The 18,218-nt window shown below is 33.4% G+C and overlaps 1 protein-coding gene across 1 annotated transcript; it reads left to right on the top strand.

Annotated features, from left to right (window-relative positions):
- Window positions 1–72: 72 nt before the first annotated feature.
- On the top strand, window positions 73–14,216 carry LOC111416402 (uncharacterized). Its single transcript, XM_023048407.2, has 3 exons — window positions 73–185; window positions 6,358–6,889; window positions 6,947–14,216. The coding sequence occupies exons 2-3, from the start codon at window positions 6,713–6,715 to the stop codon at window positions 7,220–7,222; spliced, it is 453 nt and encodes a 150-aa protein (XP_022904175.1). The 5' UTR covers window positions 73–185; window positions 6,358–6,712; the 3' UTR covers window positions 7,223–14,216.
- Window positions 14,217–18,218: the final 4,002 nt, after the last annotated feature.

Genomic DNA, 18,218 nt, shown 5'->3' with positions numbered 1-18,218 from the left:
AAAATAAATATGAAATATTTTTTGGTGATACAACACTAGCGACGCTATGACGTCTAACGGCAAATAACCGAACATTCTGCGACGCATTCTTACCTAATGTTCGAAAATTTCGATTTTCGGCCAAAATGTGCGTGTTTTTTACTTAAAAATTGCATCATTACAACAGCTGTTACTTTATTTTATAGGTAAGTGTATAATTTTTATGTTAAATACCTAATTATGATTGAAAATGTTTAAAATCGGTTTCCATAAATGATTTTTTTTTGTTACTTAAACTTGAAGTTTTTAATGAAGATTAAATAATTAAGATTAAATTTGGATTAATTTTGATTAAAATTTTGAGAATAATACAATTGTAAGAACAGAATTATGTAGAAATTACCCCTACTCTAAGGAAAATAGATCAATACTTGCTAGGGTTGGGTTTGCACAGCTCATGTGCTGTACATTTTCTATTTATTTTATTTTTCTGCACGATTAAATTACAACTGGATGTAGAGTTTATTGACTCCTTAATGATTAATAATATAGAATGCATCAAAATTGTAATGTTTAAACGAATCTTGCATACCGAGAAGTTAATGTATTTAAAAATAAGTATTAATCTTTACTTTTTGATAAATTTAAAAGCGGAAATAAAATTTTCCGCTTATATTGTGTATTTATTTATTATTTCAATAAAAGTGTTATGATGAATTTCGGTTTTGTAAGATTTAGATTTCATAATTTACATAGAAATGCTAAAAGAATGAGTAACTCTGGCACAGAAACGCTTGCTGAGGTATTTAACAAGCATGGAGAGAGGAAACAATACGGAAAAATGATGCATAATTCCATTACATAACAGAGGAGATAACAAGGATTGCTCAAATTATATAGATTTTCGATATAAATTGGGCAAAAGGTTGTAGAACCAATATTATCCGAATCACAAAGTGTATTCAGGAATCAGGACCATGTATTTACCACAAACTAACTGGCAAAAAAAGAAACACTTCGATTTTTGAATCAAAATGCTTTTGATAGAGTACTCAGAGAGAAAATTTGACAGAGACTGCAACGTAGAGGACACCAAAACCTGCAAACAGTGTATGCATTTGCGTATGATGTGCAAGCAATATTAAGGTGTAAAATTAGTAGCCAAACCCAGCAACAAAGGCACAGAAGTGGAAAACTTAACATTGAAAAACTGAAAAGACTGAAACATAGAAGTAAGGATAAATGAACCAAACGATAGACGACCAGTGGAATAGGCATCGTAGAAAGTCCTGGGAATCGCGGAGAAGCACAAAAGAGCGACCTGGTTTAAAAACGCATGTGCAGAGAGCATTGCAAGAAGAAATGAGGAACACAATAAATTGATAGCAAGACTAGCATGATACTAGGAGTGCGTATAAGTTTGTTAAATTGTTAAGACAAGGATATAAACCCCACACAGCTCTATGCAGAAACGAAACAGGCAAGATAGTGAGAGGTGAGGATGAGGAAAAAAACACCTGGAAAGATTACTTCCAGAACCTATTAAATATGGTATCCCATACGGAGGTGTACAATGTTACAATAAACCAAGAAGAGGAGAAGACCACGGAGCCCATATCCATCGATAAGGTTCAAGACGCAATAGCGGCGCTTAAAAAACGGGAAGGCACCAGCGATCGATGGCATATCAGCTTAAGTGCTGAAGGCTGGAGGTGAGGAGTTGGCAAGGAGAATTTATACACTGTGGCACTTCAGAGGGTTTGGGAAGAAGAAAGTTTGCTTGAGGAGTAAAGAAAAGCGGTAATATACAAGGAAGGAGACAATTATGCTTGTCGAAACTACCATGGGATTGCGCTGCTATGTACGGGTTATAAACTTTTGATACATATCCTGAACCAAAGACTGCAACCTTTTGCCGAAGACATCATAGGCAAGTACCAAATATTTACCATTAAGCAGATACTAAATAAAGCCTGGGAATATGATGTAGATGTATATAATATATTTGTGGACTTTAGGCAGGCTTACGACTCCATTAATAGACAACATCTGTTCAAGATCATGGAACACTTTGAAATCCCAGCAAAGTTGATGTCAGAGCGTGTGTACGCACACAGGGCCAACTGACAGACGACTTTCAGGTTTCGTAGGGTTTAAAGCAAGTAGGGCTGGCCCAAACCCATTTTAACCTGGTGCTGGAATATGTAATAAGGAAAATGGGGTTGGAGGGGACAGGTTTGATAATCAACAAATCAGTGCAGTTGGCGGCGTATGCGGGTATAAACATAATGAGTCAAACACTAAGAGCGGTAGAGGGGACGTATGGATGCTGAAGGATGGTGCTGAAGCGGTGGGGCTTAGGATTAACACGGAGAAGACAAAGTTACTGCTACAGACGAGGAGAAATATCAACAACATAGAAGTGTTGTGCTGTTATTAAAGTACATTGAAAAACAGCTTACATAACAAGGTCACGTTCAGAGCATGACTTGAAAAAAGTATTGTATAATAAATTTAAAAAAACGCGATGGAGGAGAAGAAGATCGAGAAGGAGCTGGATTGAGGTGATTACCGTAGGATAACGAAAAACTTGGCATGAAGCAAGGAAGATGGGCGAAAACCGGATATGTTGTAATTGATTATGATGACGAAGTTTCAGCAACTGCTGTAGAGAGGAATTTCGACAATTTAGATCTTTTCATTTGAAGTATTATTGTTCTTACGTTATTTTCAAAATTAGCATTGATGTTCCGGAACATCAAGAATTTGATATAATGAATATCATATCAATGAAAAACTCATCAACATATTGACACGCCTCTGAGGCTGAGGCTAAACTTATTGCAGAGAATTTGTGACATCGTCTGATTAAGCCGAGATTACTTGCGTCCGAGGTTCACAATTAATATTATATCAATCTGAAAGTGATAGAAATATTACAGCGCCTTGGTCGTAAATGACCTCGGCTAAACTTAGAGTATCTTAGAGAATCTATGATTTCGGCTTTATTAAGCAGAATTCTCTTACCTGATTAAACCGAAGACGCTTACGGCCACGGTTTTTCAACTGATTTCATATGAATATAAACTGACCAACCCATTACAGCATTTCGGCTAAACTTAGTATAATACGCCTTTAACTTTATGATTAAGCCGATGCTCTCAAATTAATTAATATAATATTAAATCATATCAACCCAAAATTGGTTAACACCTTGTAGCGCCTTGACCGCAAACGACCTCGTCTAAACTTAGAGCAGGGAATCTATGACATCCCCTGGTTATACTGAAATTGCTTGCGGTCGAGTCAAGGTTGATCAACATATTGCAATGACTCGCCCACAAGGGACTTCAGCTAAACTTAGAGCAGAGAATCTATGATATTTCCTGGTTAAGCTGCGTTCGCTTATTGTCAAAGCTAATAATTAACATCGTATCAACCCGAGACTCAATTTTTCTCTTGCATCCAACTCTGTTCTCTGATGCTCTTTTCCAGTTTGCAGCTTTTCCGCATCTCATCCCCCCATTATGTTCTGGGTTTCCCAATCGGTCTCCTACCTCCAGACTGTTCTTGTAGTGTTTTCTTTGGTACTCTTTCATCCGGCATCCTCTGGACATACCTTGCCCATGTCAATCGTCTGAGCTTTATATATTCTAAAACTCGTGGTTCCTCATATAGTGGTACAATACGTGGTTAATGTCCGTTCTTCACATGTTTCCATCCCTGGATTGTGCCATTATTTTTCTTAAAGTTTTCCTTTGTCTCTCTGTGTCTCTTCCATACGTTAGTACTGTAGGGATCGTGGTTTCATACACTCTAATTTTGGTTTTTCTGTGAATGTATCTGGATAGTAGTATGAGTAGTGCGCCATAATATGTCTTATTTGCTGCATTTATTTTCTTAATTACCTCCTTTGATTCGTCGTTGTTAGGTGACATGTTAGATTCTGGGGCTGTGAACTCCTTTACAACTTCAAAGTTGTATTTGTCTATTGTGATGTTTCGCTCTACCAGATTTCGTAGTTGCTTGCTCTGCACTAGAAGTTTGGTTTCTTTCTCATTCATTTTTAGGCCTATTCCCTTTGCTACACTTTTAAGTTCCGTAAAGCACTCATATCTATTACCTTTTGTGCTAATATGCTGATGACTCATATTATCAGCATACTCTATGATGTCTTATCAAAAAGGTGCCAAAAGGCGTCTTTAACGATGTTTGTGAATACAATACAGAGCGTGCTAAGTAGTGATATGCCTCTATAGTTTTCGCATAGTATTTTGTCTCCCTTTTGTGTATTTGTGTATTTACATATCCCACTTGTTTTCCATTCCTTTGGAATCTATGTATAGTAACCATATTTTATTTATTAGACTGTGCATAGCCCTTGAGCCTTCCTCATACTTGAAGAGTTCTGCTGGGATATTATCTATTCCTGGTGTTCTTCCATTCTTTAGCGATCTCAGTACTTTCTGGATGTCTTCCGATGATGGTGGATATATAGCCAGTTCGTCTACTTTCTGATTTATCCTATAGTCCATATTCAGTTCAACTTGACTGTCTGTTGAGTTTAATAGTTCTTGGAAGTAGTTTTTCTACCTTTCTCAAATACTCGCGTCATTCGCTAATACTTTCTCCTACTTTTTGCAAAGTGACGTTTTTGGCAAGTCTACCTCGGGTCATTGTCTTTAAAATCTTCTTAAATTATTATGTTTTCTTTTCCTTCTTTTCAGCATCCTGTTAGTTTGTTTTCTCGGTTCTTGATGTATATCTTATTTGGCTCTTATTGGTCTCTGTATATATTAGACTGTTAAATCATTTCTTTTTTCTATCACTTTACGACAATTCTCATCAACCAGTCACCAGCCGCTTGACGTCTTCTGCCCCAATGTTACTTCCTTCACTTGCCTCTCTTCATTTTCTATATTCCCCGCATTGCTTTCTCTCTCCAGTCTTGTTCATTATGCTAGAGGCATTTTTTGTCTATGGTTATATGGTCGATCTGGTTGTGTGTGTATTCGTTAGGTGATGTCCATGTCCATTTATGTATATCTTTCCTTGGAATATATGTGGAGCTTATAATCATGTTTCATGACATCACATATTCAATCATTCTTCTGCCAGTATCGTTGCTGTGGCTATGTAGGCTGTTATTTCCAATTACATCTCTGTATACTTCCTTCTTACCTACTTTGGCGTTGAGTTCCTCGACTATCATTTTGATGTTTGAGAGCAGTGTGTCCTATATGTATTTGCCAATTGTCTATAAAAACTATCCTTTGTTTCCTCGTCCTTTTCCTCTATTTCTCCATTTCCATTGATTACAGCGATGTTAAAGAACTGTGTTTTTATCCTTAGTACGCATATCCTCTCACTCATAGGTTTGAAGTCTAGAACATTAGGTTTGACTAAATTGTCCACAACAAAAGTGGAGTTTCTTTAAAGTTCCCGTTCTATAGAGAGTGTGTTCCAAGTTCCAACCGTAACATATAATTCTTTTTTTGGTGTTGGGTTGTTAGCATCATCTGCTAAATAACGTGCATCCGTTGCACGACATGCACTAGGATATCATGGGACAATTGTCTTTGGAAACGTGAATGTAGGGTTCGTTGACAGAGCTGCTATCGATTTCTTGAACGCTCCGAGTAGAATCTATGGCTTCGCCTAATTAAGCCGAGACAGTTTGCCGAAAATTGTCCAATACCTAGTAAAGCCTCGGCCACAAGCAAACGGTGTGATGGTATGTTTACGACCAAATAAGTAGGTATAGTCTGTTACTTGCTCTATTATGTGCCTGGTAACTTTTAGTATACATGCGTGGTTTTCTAGCTATTATCATAGCTTTTATTTTGGTATCATTTATCTTGATATTAACATTTTCAGCCTGTACTCTAAAATCTTGCGGTAGCCTTTGTAGTTCATCCTGTGCGTCTGCAATCAATGTTGCGTTGCCCACGTAGCATATGATATTTAGTTCGTCTTGTATCCATGTTTTAGTTTACGCACTTGTTCTATGATCCCATTCATTATGATGTGCAACATCTGCTATTTCTTCTGTGCTAAGTGTCTGTAATTATATTCTTGTGATGTTGTTTATATCAATAACGTATTCTGCACAATGTTGCATTAAACTTTTAATATTTTCAGATGCAAAATAACTATATATTATTAAAAGTGTAAAGTTAGTCTTTCACTTTATTTTACTAAATGAACACAACCCTGCATTGGTTAAGAGATTTCTCACCGGATTTACTAATAATAATATTTTTTAATCTGCAGTCTCTAAGAATGATTTCATAAAAAATTGTTCTAATAATTATACAATCTAAGTGTGATCTTTTTTATAATAACTCCTTAACACATTTTTTTATTAATCTTTTTCAGATTCGACAATTTCTATAAATGAACAGTTAAAGATAACAAAACCCAGGTTATATATAAATCTTCATCTCTTTCTATCTAAATCCCAACTCTATAAACCCAACTTAATCCTTCACATTTTATCCATTCCTTTTCTCAACTTCAATAATCAAAAAAAAAGAACGACTTAAAAGTGAAGAAAAGATAAAAGTAAGCAAAAAACTATCTTTGAAAAGGGAATTAGGTCGGTGAAATAAAAGAGGGTGGTGGGTGTTAATCACGTGTTGAGCTTCTGGGCATCGCCGCCAGGTGAGCCGAATCGATTTTCAACCCCTCCATAGAGTACAGCAAAGTGGCTCCGTTCAAGTTTAAATTCAGGATGTCCAAGAGTAACTCCTCGACGAGGAGTAACTCTGTGGAAAGTCCCGATCATTGTGAATCAGCGGGAGATTTGGGGAGTCCACAAAAACAGAACGTTCCGGCTATTTTAGAGGGTGCAGAAGGGCAAGAAGTACCATCGAGTCCTCCACCATCCTACGAGTTCGTTCTTGAAGAGGTTAGTTCTATCAAATTATTAAATAATAATATACTTAATTTTTTTTTTAATTTTTAGACCAGAAAAGCTCAAGCTGAAGCGACAACATCTCCAACAAAAGGACCTCAAATTTTGCACAAATCAAGTAAAGAACTTTATAAGGCAGTGGCAAAACAATTTGGAATTACTTGTAAGATGAGCGATCAATGCCGATGTGTTGATTGTCAAATTCATTATTTCGATTGTGATTCTGACCAAAATGAGCATCAAAAATCTGATGGAGGATTATCCGCTGGAACTCCGCTATTCGTTTCGGAACTAATTCATGGATCTACTCCGTGTTCGATATTGTAAGTTAAATCCAAAAAAAAAACACAAATAACTTTGAATTTTTGATTATGTATAAAATTTATGTAAATAAAAACTGTGGCAAGAAGTACTTAACAAAGTAGAACAAAAAAAAATTAAAATTAACAACGTAGGATAGTTTAATAAGCTTTCTTACGATCTCATAACATATTAGAGCTAGCTGAGGGCTTAAATGTAAATAAAAAATTAAGTTTTAAGAAAAAATAATCTCAAAAAAAAAATCTGTTGCAAAAAATTAATTAATCGAAAACAATAATAATAGATTTTTTTTCTTAGTTAGAATAGTGGTGTTACATAGTTGATACAAAGTTTAAAATCAACTTAGATCGGGTAACGTGGAACCAACATATTTTCATAACTGCTACTGAACGTGTTAGATACGAATTAAATTAACCGAAAAGATTAAAAAGGATGTATAAGTATTTAAAGTTCTTCTCCAAAAATAAGATCGATCAAAAACACCGAACGGAGAGGAACAGTTTTTGCTGTAAACCCGAAACTTCGATGACATATCATGTATATGCCTTATATTTCTTAATGGGTATTAATTAAAAAAACATTTTCAATCGTTTTATTTAATTTCGTTAGTTGTTATATTTTTGTTATAACTACTTACATCAAAATAAAAGTAACCGTTCATGCAAACAAAAATAAGTAATTAGTTAATGAAAAAAAATTTAATAAAGGTTGATTTAAAAGTATTAGTGTGCCAAACAAAAAATGTTATTCAATAATTAAGGAAGTAACCAAGAACAAGTATTATTCAAGCGTTACAACTACTAATTGAGTCCTCGGTTTTATAACTATAGCAGCTTTTGGTGAGTCAATGTAAATGATTTTGCTGTCAATGAGTCAATGGACTCTTAATAAATGTAGCAAAAAGCAGTGTTTGCTGGTACAAACACTATGTTTGTACCAGCATGAACAAGACTAATCAATAAACATAAAAGTCTTTGAAAGGAAAATTCTAAATCAAGCACAGTGTCTAAAAGAAATCGCTTCCAAATACTACACCTGCAGCTCCTTGCGGATGAAAGTTAATATTTATCTATATCACACAACATAGCAGCAACCATAGTACTCTGATACAATTAATGAATAACTAAAACACTCTGGTGTTGACTTTGCCTTCAAGGTTGAATGGTCTATGTAATATTAAATTCTATGGTCTAATAAATATTGATGATGTCTAACCCCAGGATCTATAACCGTTGGGGTAGCTCAGTTCATGAATGGCATGGGTAATCAACAGCTTTTCTGGATTTTTGCGCCAGATTAAATCTTCATGGATGATATATTAATTTGTGAATATTTACTTAACTTGTTTTTTTGTGATCTGGTGCGATGATTTCCTGGATAGGAAGTCTGGCTACTCGAACATTTCTCCAGGAAGCTGTTCCATTGTGGATTTAAACTCATAGAAATCGAAGAACTGAAATTCGATGAAAGAGGAGATTTGTTAACAATTGCCTCTCCAGAGCTTTTACAAAACTATTCAGTTTTGGTATCGATATGTTACGAATGCACTATCTAGGCTGCAAATGACCTGTGCTTAATTACTACACTATCTGCCAAGAAGTACTTTGACACATGTAATTGAAAAGAGATATAACCTTTATTAATATTACTTGATACAGTCTTAATTCTCCTTGGCATGCTTTCCACAAGTCCTTGTGCAATGGCTACTGATATTTTCTTCCACTCGGCTTGGAGAATACAAACAGAGGGAGGATACAAGCACTACGTTAGTACCAGCATAAACAAGACTAATCAGTACATATAAATGTCTTTGAAAGAAAAATTCTAAATCAAGTCCAGTGTCTAAAAGAAATCGCCTCCGAATACCACACCTGCACCGTCTTGTGGATGTGATAATGTACTGTTATAGGAATCAGTAACGTGTGTCTGACCCATGAAAGTTTGAATACTTATCTATATCCAACCAGATTGAATATTAAGGTGAGGTATTAGAAATGCCAACAGAACATAGCAGCAACCATAGTAATCTGATACAACTAATGAGTGACTAAAAAACTCTGGTGTTGACTCTGCCTTCAAGGTTGAATGGTCCGTGTAATATTGAATTATATGGTCTAATAAACATTGATGATGTTCTGTGTTTAACCCTGGAATCTCTAAACGTTGGGGTAGCTCAGTGAATGAATGGCATGACTAATCAACAGCTTTTCTGGATTTTTGTGCCAGATTAAATCATCAATGATGATATATTCATTTATAGATATTTGCCTAATATGTTTTTTTGCGATTTGGTGTGATGATTTCTTGGATAGGAAGTCTGGCTGCTCAATCTTTAAACTCCTAGAAATCGAAGTCCTGAAACTCGTTGAAAGAGGAGATTTGTTAACAATTGCCTCTCCACAGCTTTTACAAAACTGGTCAGTTTTGGTATCGATATGTTACGGATGCACTATCTAGGCTGCAAACAACCTGTGCTTAATTACTACATTATCTGCCAAGAAGTATTTTGACACATGTAATTGAAAAGAGATATAAACTTTATTAATATTACTTGATATAGTCTTAATTCTCCTTGGCATGCTTTCCACAAGTCCTTGTATAATGGCTACTGATATTTTCTTCCACTCACCTTGGAGAATACAAACAGAGAGAGGATAAAAACACTACGTTTGTACCAGCATAAACACGACTAATCAATACACATAAGTGTTTGAAAGGAAAATTTTAAATCAAGTACAGTGTCTAAAAGAAATCGCTTCCAAATACCACACCTGCAGCGTCTTGTGGATGTGATAATGTACTATTATAGGAATCAGTAACGTGTGTCTGAGCCATAAATGTTTGAATACCTATCTATTATATCCAACTAGATTGAATATTAAGGTGAGGTATTAGAAATGCCAACACAACATAGTAGCAACCATAGTAATATTATACAACTAATGAGTGACTAAAAAACTCTGGTGTTGACTTTGCCTTCAAGGTTGAATGGTCTGTGTAATATTAAATTATATGGTCTAATAAACATTGATGATGTGTAACCCTAGGATCTATAAACGTTCTGGTAGCTCAGTGCATGATTGGCATGGCTAATCAAGAGCTTTTCTGGATTTTTGCGCCGGATTAAATCATCACGGATGATATATTCATTTGTGGATATTTACTTAACTTGTTTTTTTTACGATCTGGTGTGATGACTTCCTGGACAGGAAGTCTAGCTACTCGAACCTTTCTCTAGGAAGCTGTTATACTGTGGATTTAAACTCCTAGCCATCGAAAAACTGAAATTCGTTGAAAGAGGAGATTTGTTAACAATTGTCTCTCCACAACTTTTACAAAACTGTTCAGTTTTGCTATCGATATGTTACGGATGCACTATCTAGGCTGCAAATGACCTGTGCTTAATTACTACACTATCTGCCAAGAAGTACTTTGACACATGTAATTGAAGAGAGAGTCCTTGTATAATAGATGCTGAAAATGATATATTTTTTCGCTCGGCTTGGAGAATACACTTAAATTCTTTCACCGATTGCCGTGGTGCCATAATTTTCTTAATTCAGCGATTTAAATCGTCCCAGAGGTTCTCGATGGGGCTCAGGCGCAGGCCAGTCCATTCGGGTAACTCCGAATAATTCACGTTTGGTACAATGGATTCGGAAAGGAGGTGTTCTGTAGGATAACACCAGACCTATACCCGGCCATAAGAATGATAGAGGGCGAACCTTGGTTTATAGCTCCAGAGAACCTGTTTCCACTTATTCACAGTCCACTGTGATGTTTTGCAAAATATTAACCAAGTAACTCGGTTAAATTCACTGATCTAAGGGTTATAGGCTGCAGATGTGTTTCCTTACGGATGGTATTCATCGAAGTAACATCAAGGGATAATTGTTGAAACTCCTTTGAATAGTGCTTGCTGGTCTCTACTTCCCAGTTTTGCGAATCTGCCAACTTGATAACAGACAACTCTGTACTGCGTGGTATCTTGTATGAGAATTAAGTCGATGTTCTATGCTACACGATACGAAACGGTAGAGAACGTGACGGGCATCTGAACCACAGAAATCAGCATTGGCATAGGTGTCCAAAGTAGCGATCAAATATAAAATGTTTTAAAAGCTGATTCATAGTCAGTATGGGAAAGAATGAAGTTATGTGATAATCCTGAGTCATATATAGTGGATGTGTTCTCAGGGCAAACATCTATTCTAACTGTATTTAGACATTAGTCAGGTCTTTCTTGAAAATGTGGATGTCCCAAGTGTTTTTTATGAACACAAATATTATGTTTTCGATATCTTTTAATAGAATCATAATGGAACGGCTCCAACTGAGCGGATTGAAGCGACTCTGAAGTTGAGCGTCCATAATGACTTTCAAGTACTTGACTTAATTGTGGCATGCGATAATTTCGCAAAATATTGTGAGTCGGGCAGGTTGATTAGTCTTTTATATTGTTCTCGAGAAAAGCAGCGTTGTGCTTTTTCTTAGATGGATGTGGATTGTCTATCTTCAGCATCATGCCCCATATTCTGTAAAGCTTGTGTATATGTACAACAGAGAACAGTATCGGTGAAATTTGTCAGTGATACTATGATATCATATGATGGCTGGAATAAAAGTACAGTTTCCCCCTCTTTAACTAGTTTGTATAGAATGATATTGTCAGCAGCCTTGTCTTAGGTGAGAAAGAAAGTTAATCTTCGATAACTTTCCAGTTGGACTGGTGATTATGCTGGTTGTTTCAATACAATGATTTCGTGATTTTCAGCATTTCTATGAGTTGACAAAAAAAACTCACTAGCTTTTGCCTATGGTCGCTTAATGACTTCTGCTCAACAATCGCATCTGAAATGTTTAAATCTAGTCCTAGGCTTCATTGGTTAGGTTTTGGGATAATCTTTATGCCATTGAGTCGATAGATTTTTATAAGAATTTCGTGGTTGGAGATCGAACTTCTTTGAGCAGCTGGTATTGCAATGTTAAATGTACTTCTGTGCTTTTGAGGCATCATTGAGCAGTGTGATTATTTTCCATTACACGGCCTTTTGAGATTTTATACAGCTTTTGGGTGTTCTTGGATTCTAAAGTTGATACAATAGAGGTGTAATATCTCTCTCCCAGAAAGATATTTCTCAACTGGATACTTTCTGCGATTTCTTGGTGAGCAGTAGAGAAGCATGTCTCGTAGCCTCGTATGTCTTGTAGCTTTTGAGACTCTTGGGTCTGATTGATTGTTCATTGTTCCTTTTCTAATCGTGATCATTCGAGTATCTACACCGAAGATTGTTGTTGTTGTTATTGTAGCTCAAGAGAATACTAATTAAGCTTATTAGATTTGTATTATGATACAGAGATCTTTCAAGACATCATTTTTAAGTGTAACATTAGGTTTAAAAAAAGTTGGAGGGTCCTCTTTGTAAGGGCAGGACAGATTCTTAAGTGTCAGGATGTAGCAGGTCTTGGTAAAAAATTTTTTTTTTTAAGAAATGTTTTCTGTTGAAACATTTTTTAAATAAACAATTTCCATTTGACACGCAACTTTTAAATCATTCTTTATAACCATAAATGTTTAAATGTAAAATTATAATCAAAATTTAATTTTAGAAAAGTAGATGTAGTGAATGTAAAATGTACAAATACATATTTCTTGATTCGCTTTTCTAAAATAATCATCACAAAATTCTTTGTATTCAAAACTAATGTTATTTTTTTTGCAAAATAGGCAGGGACAAATTAAGTAACATTCATTTTAGCAATATATTTATTTCTAATGCGGACAAAAGACATGTAAATATTAAAATAACATGAAATTAAATTCAATTAAAATCGTATCGCTGCAACAAAACACGCCTGTAGATCATTGAGATCGCCTGATTTGTAAATATTAAGAGAGCAACAAAGAGAAGAGATCGTTAAATTTATTGGTGACATATTCGCATAACCAAACCAAATATTTATCGTACAATATATTTAATTAAAAAGCAAATCCATACTTCGAGAAACATTCCAAATAAAATCCAAATCAACTCAAACTCAAAGTCGAATAAGTAGTTGAAAATATTAAATTAATATCGACTGATCTAATTGTACTAATCTAAGTAGTATGTGTAATAATGCATTAATATCTAGTTTTAGAGGAGAAATTGTATATTATACAACATTTAAATTTGTATATGTATAGATAGAAATAGATAGGAGAAACAAATTACATCAAAACAAAAATAGCATCTTTTTAAAAATTTCGTTTTTATGTTTGTATTTAAATTTGTGTTTATTGCAAAAGAATATGAAAATATTTATGTAAATAAATATATTTCCCCAAAAATAAAACAACCCAACCTGTATCCCAAATGTGTCTTATATAAAAAATATAAAAGAGATAACATTAAAATTTAACTAAAATAACTATATTACTATAATGTAAAATGTAGAAAAAACGAAAATAATAACATTGGCAGAAAGCGACAAGAAACCAAAACAATTTATTTAATTTAAATAGAAATGTTTTGGTAAAAAAAAACGAAAAGAAACAATTAAAAAAGAGGAAATTAATAACGAAATAATTATTGTACATACTATACGAGAGAAGAAGGCCTATTAAATACTCATAAATATATTTATGATCCTATATACAATTTACATGTGCGTAATCATTCTATATAAATGTATAGATGTCTTGGCACAAAGCTAAATTTTTTTATTGGAACGTGTATAGCAAAAAAAATTAAAACGATGGAAAAAAGACTAAAATACATGCGGTGCGACGACGTCGGAAAACGATTCGAAATCTCTAATAAGAGAATATTTTTTGTAACGTTTTACAAAAGAAAGAATTTTGCACGCGAGGCAAAATCGAATTTTTGCAAATTAGAAATGAATTATTAACTTGTATAATAAAAAAAATTGTTTTAGCTCTGTACGATGACTGTGTATTGTGTATATATGATGTAATAACAAATAAAAGTAAATAAAGAAAATAGTATTGTGTCCTAAATATGATGAGTTTGTTTCATAATCCTAATGATAAAACAAAATTTTTGGTTCCATTTGGTTAACTCCAACCAATCTTAATATCGTAAAAAAGATTACAGATTTTTGTTGAATGTAGATCTAAGTCTGCAAAGGGTTGGCTCTGTTTTTATATATAATATTGAATAATAACACATAAAAGGATTGTAAATATCAATAAAAATTCGAAATTGTTGTTGAAATTGGGACAGAAAAGTCATAACGCGAAAATCTAAAAAATTCACAACTTCCTTCATGATTGCATTGGAGTCATGAAATTTTTATGAGTGGTATTAAAAATGTAACTACACCAAAAGGATTTCAATAAGAAATACGAAATTGTTAAAGAAGTTAGGATAAAAAAGTTGTATGCCATAATCTAAAACATGTGGAAAATGAATGAAATTTATAGTTTTAGGGATTAAAAGAATTCACAACTTCCTTATTGATTGAATTAGAGACATGAAACGTTTATGAGGTGTGTTAAGAATAAAGTAGATTCTGATAAAGAATGCCACTTTGGATGATAAAGCGAGGTAAAATATTTAATGGCAGACAAACTTAGAATATTTAAAAATGGATAAAGTTGCGATTAAGTTTTAAATTAAAAAGTCATAACTTCTTTAAATATAGAATTGAAGTCATAAAGTATTCGGTAACTAAACTAAAAGGGATGGAGTTTTAAATAAGAAATGTGAAATTGATAAAGAAATTGGAATAAAGAAGTTATAATGTAATAATTTAAAAGAGCGAAAATAAGCATAGTTTTTGGTTTTCAGGAATAAAATAATTCATAACCTCCTTACTGATTGAGATGCAGTCATTAAATTTTTATGAGTTGCATTAAACATAATGCAGATTCTGATAAAAAATGTTAATTTGGATGAAAAAGTGAGATAAAATAGTTGTTGGCACTTAAAGTTAGGAATACCCAAAAATGGATGAAGTTGAGTTTGAGATTTAATTAAAAATTCATAACTTCTTTAAAAATAGAATAGAAGTCTTGAAATATTCGGTAATTATACTAAAAGGGATGCAGATTTCGATATGAAATACGAAATTATTAAAGAAATTGAGATAAAGAAAGTTATAATGTAATAATTTGCAACATGTGGAATATGAGCAAAATTGTTGGTTTTTGTAATTAAAAGAATTCACAACTTCCTTAATGAATGAGATGGAGTCATGAAATTTTTGCGAGTTGTATTAAAAATAATGTAGCTTCTGATAGAGAATGCCAATTTGGATGAAGGAGCAATAAAAAATAGTTGTTGGCAGTTAAATTTAGGAATACCCAAAAATAGATGAAGTTGAGTTTGAGATTTAATTAAAAATTCATAACTTCTTTAAAAATAGAATAGAAGTCTTGAAATATTCAGTAATTACACTAAAAGGGATGCAGATTTCCATATGAAATACGAAATTAAAAAAAAAAATGAGATAAAAAAGTTATAATGTAATACTTTGAAACATGTGGAAAATGAGCAAAATTGTTGGTTTTTGTAATTAAAAGAATTCACAACTTCCTTAATGAATGAGATGGTGTCATGAAATGTTTGTGAGTTGTATTGAAAATAATGTAGCTTCTCATAGAGAATGCCAATTTGGATGAAGGAGCAAGACAAAATAGTTGTTGGTAGTTAAATTTAGGAATACCCAAAAATGGATGAAGTTGCGCTTGAGTTTTAATTAAAAACTCTTAACTTCTTTAAAAATGGAATAGAAGTCTTGAAATATTCGGTAATTACACTAAAAGGGATGCAGATTTTAATATGACAAACGAAATTACCGTATTTTCTCGAATCTTATCCGCACTCGAATCTAATCCGCACCCCGATTTTAAAAAGGCATAGTGGTAAAAAAATTTGGTTTGCGAATATAATCCGCATCTTTCTTTGAGCAATTCGACAACACCAAAACGATGCGATGCTTGTTGTTAACTATAAATATATATTTTTTCTGTTGACTGACGCTGATGTACCTAAAGAAACCTTGCTTACGACGAGTTTTTATTAGACTAGACTTTAAATTTACCAAGCCAGAAAAAATTGGAAAATAAATATAATTTTAAAAATATATAGTAATGCCTAGCACGAATTCCGTTCATATACTTCCCTCGTAGTAGCTCGAACGTGGTGTGTACTTAATTATACATATAATAGCGTAATTATAAAAAAAAAGTAGCAAAAATCTAAAAGGTTCTTCTAAACAGCAAAGTTTAAAGAGATGTTATTAAGTTAGCGTTAAGGAAATCGAAAAGCTGGTATAATTTTTGCTGTTAATGAGAGTAACGTTGCGGCTGTTGCGGAAAGACAAGGTAGCTATTGTAGACTGTGAGGCATCGTGCAAAAAATTTACCGGGCCAAAGAAGAGATGATTTCATGAAATTGACGAGGCAGTTTTCTAGTTCTCTCAAGAAAAACGAAAGGAGGGACTAAAAAATTTTTAATACTAGCTAAGGTTGGACTGTGGGATTTATGCGCCGAATGGTGTTATCGTTGAGGCGCAGAACTACAATTTTCCAAAAGCTCCTAATGATTTTCAAGAAAATTTCAATTTGTCTCAAACTTAATTACACACTGGAAAGAAGAGGTGTGTGGGAAATTTCTTTATAAACGAGTGGTTCCGACAAATTGCGCATAACATTGATGCTAGCAGTAACAAGTGATAGGGAAAAATTGTCGACATTATTAATATTGAGAAAAAAACCATTCTGAAATCTGAAAGACTTCCTGAATGACGTCCTAGTTAGGGCACAACAAAAAGGATGGATAATGGAAAAGCTGATGATGGAATGATTAAGACAAGTATGGAGTCTTATACCAGGAGGATTATTAAATAAGGATATTAATTAATCATAGACTGATTGCCCTTGGTTTAGACTTCTTGTCATAATAATAATACCTGGTGGAATAACATCCATACTACAACCTGTGTATGTATATGTATATTAACAAACTCGAGAATTAACAAAACTGGGAGCAATTAAAGGAGCTTCTGAACTTGTTCAGTGAGTGTAGGCGACATGGAAAACGATCCCTGAAAACAATATTATAATATCATTTAAGAAGTTTTGTATAATCCGAATTGATCCGTATTGATCCGAAGATGACGTAATATGGGAAGAAAATGATACATAAAAATGTAAATATCGTTCTAAAACCCTTAATAATGTGTTATTGTTATAATGTGATTTTATTTTACTATTTTCCAAATTGCAACTATGCGACTGCGAATCTAATCCGCACCCGATTGTAATCCGCATTTGATTTTAGAGCACATAAAATTTGTAAAAAAGGTGCGGATTACATTCGAGAAAATACGGTATTAAAGAAATTGAAATAAAGAAAGTTATAATGTAATAATTTGCAACATGTGGAATATGAGCAAAATTGTTGGTTTTGTAATTAAAAGAATTCACAACTTCCTTAATAAATGACATGGAGCCATGAAATGTATGTGAGTTGTATTAAAAATAATGGAGATTTTGATAGAGAATGCCAATTTGGATGAAGGAGCAATAAAAAATAGTTGTTGGCAGTTAAATTTAGGAATGCCCAAAAATAGATGAAGTTGAGTTTGAGTTTAAATTAAAAATTCATAACTTCTTTAAAAATAGAATAGAAGTCTTGAAATATTCGATAATTATACTAAAAGCGATGCAGATTTTAATATGACATACGAAATTATTAAAGAAATTGAGATAAAAAAAGTTATAATGTAATAATTTGCAACATGTGGAATATGAGCAAAATTGTTGGTTTTTGTAATTAAAAGAATTCACAACTTCCTTAATGAATGACATGGAGTCATGACATTTTTGTTAGTTGTATTAAAAATAATGTAGCTTCTGATAGAAAATACCAATTTGGATGAAGCAGCAAGACAAAATAGTTGTTGGCAGCTAAATTTAGAAATATCCAAAAATGAATAAAGTTGCGATTGAGTTTTAATTAAAGACTCATAACTTATTTAAAAATAGAATAGA

This window comes from Onthophagus taurus, chromosome 7 (genome assembly GCF_036711975.1).
Source record: "Onthophagus taurus isolate NC chromosome 7, IU_Otau_3.0, whole genome shotgun sequence".
Classification (NCBI taxonomy): domain Eukaryota; kingdom Metazoa; phylum Arthropoda; class Insecta; order Coleoptera; family Scarabaeidae; genus Onthophagus; species Onthophagus taurus.
Note: the sequence above shows the minus strand (reverse complement) of the source record. Positions and strands in the feature narration are given on the sequence as shown.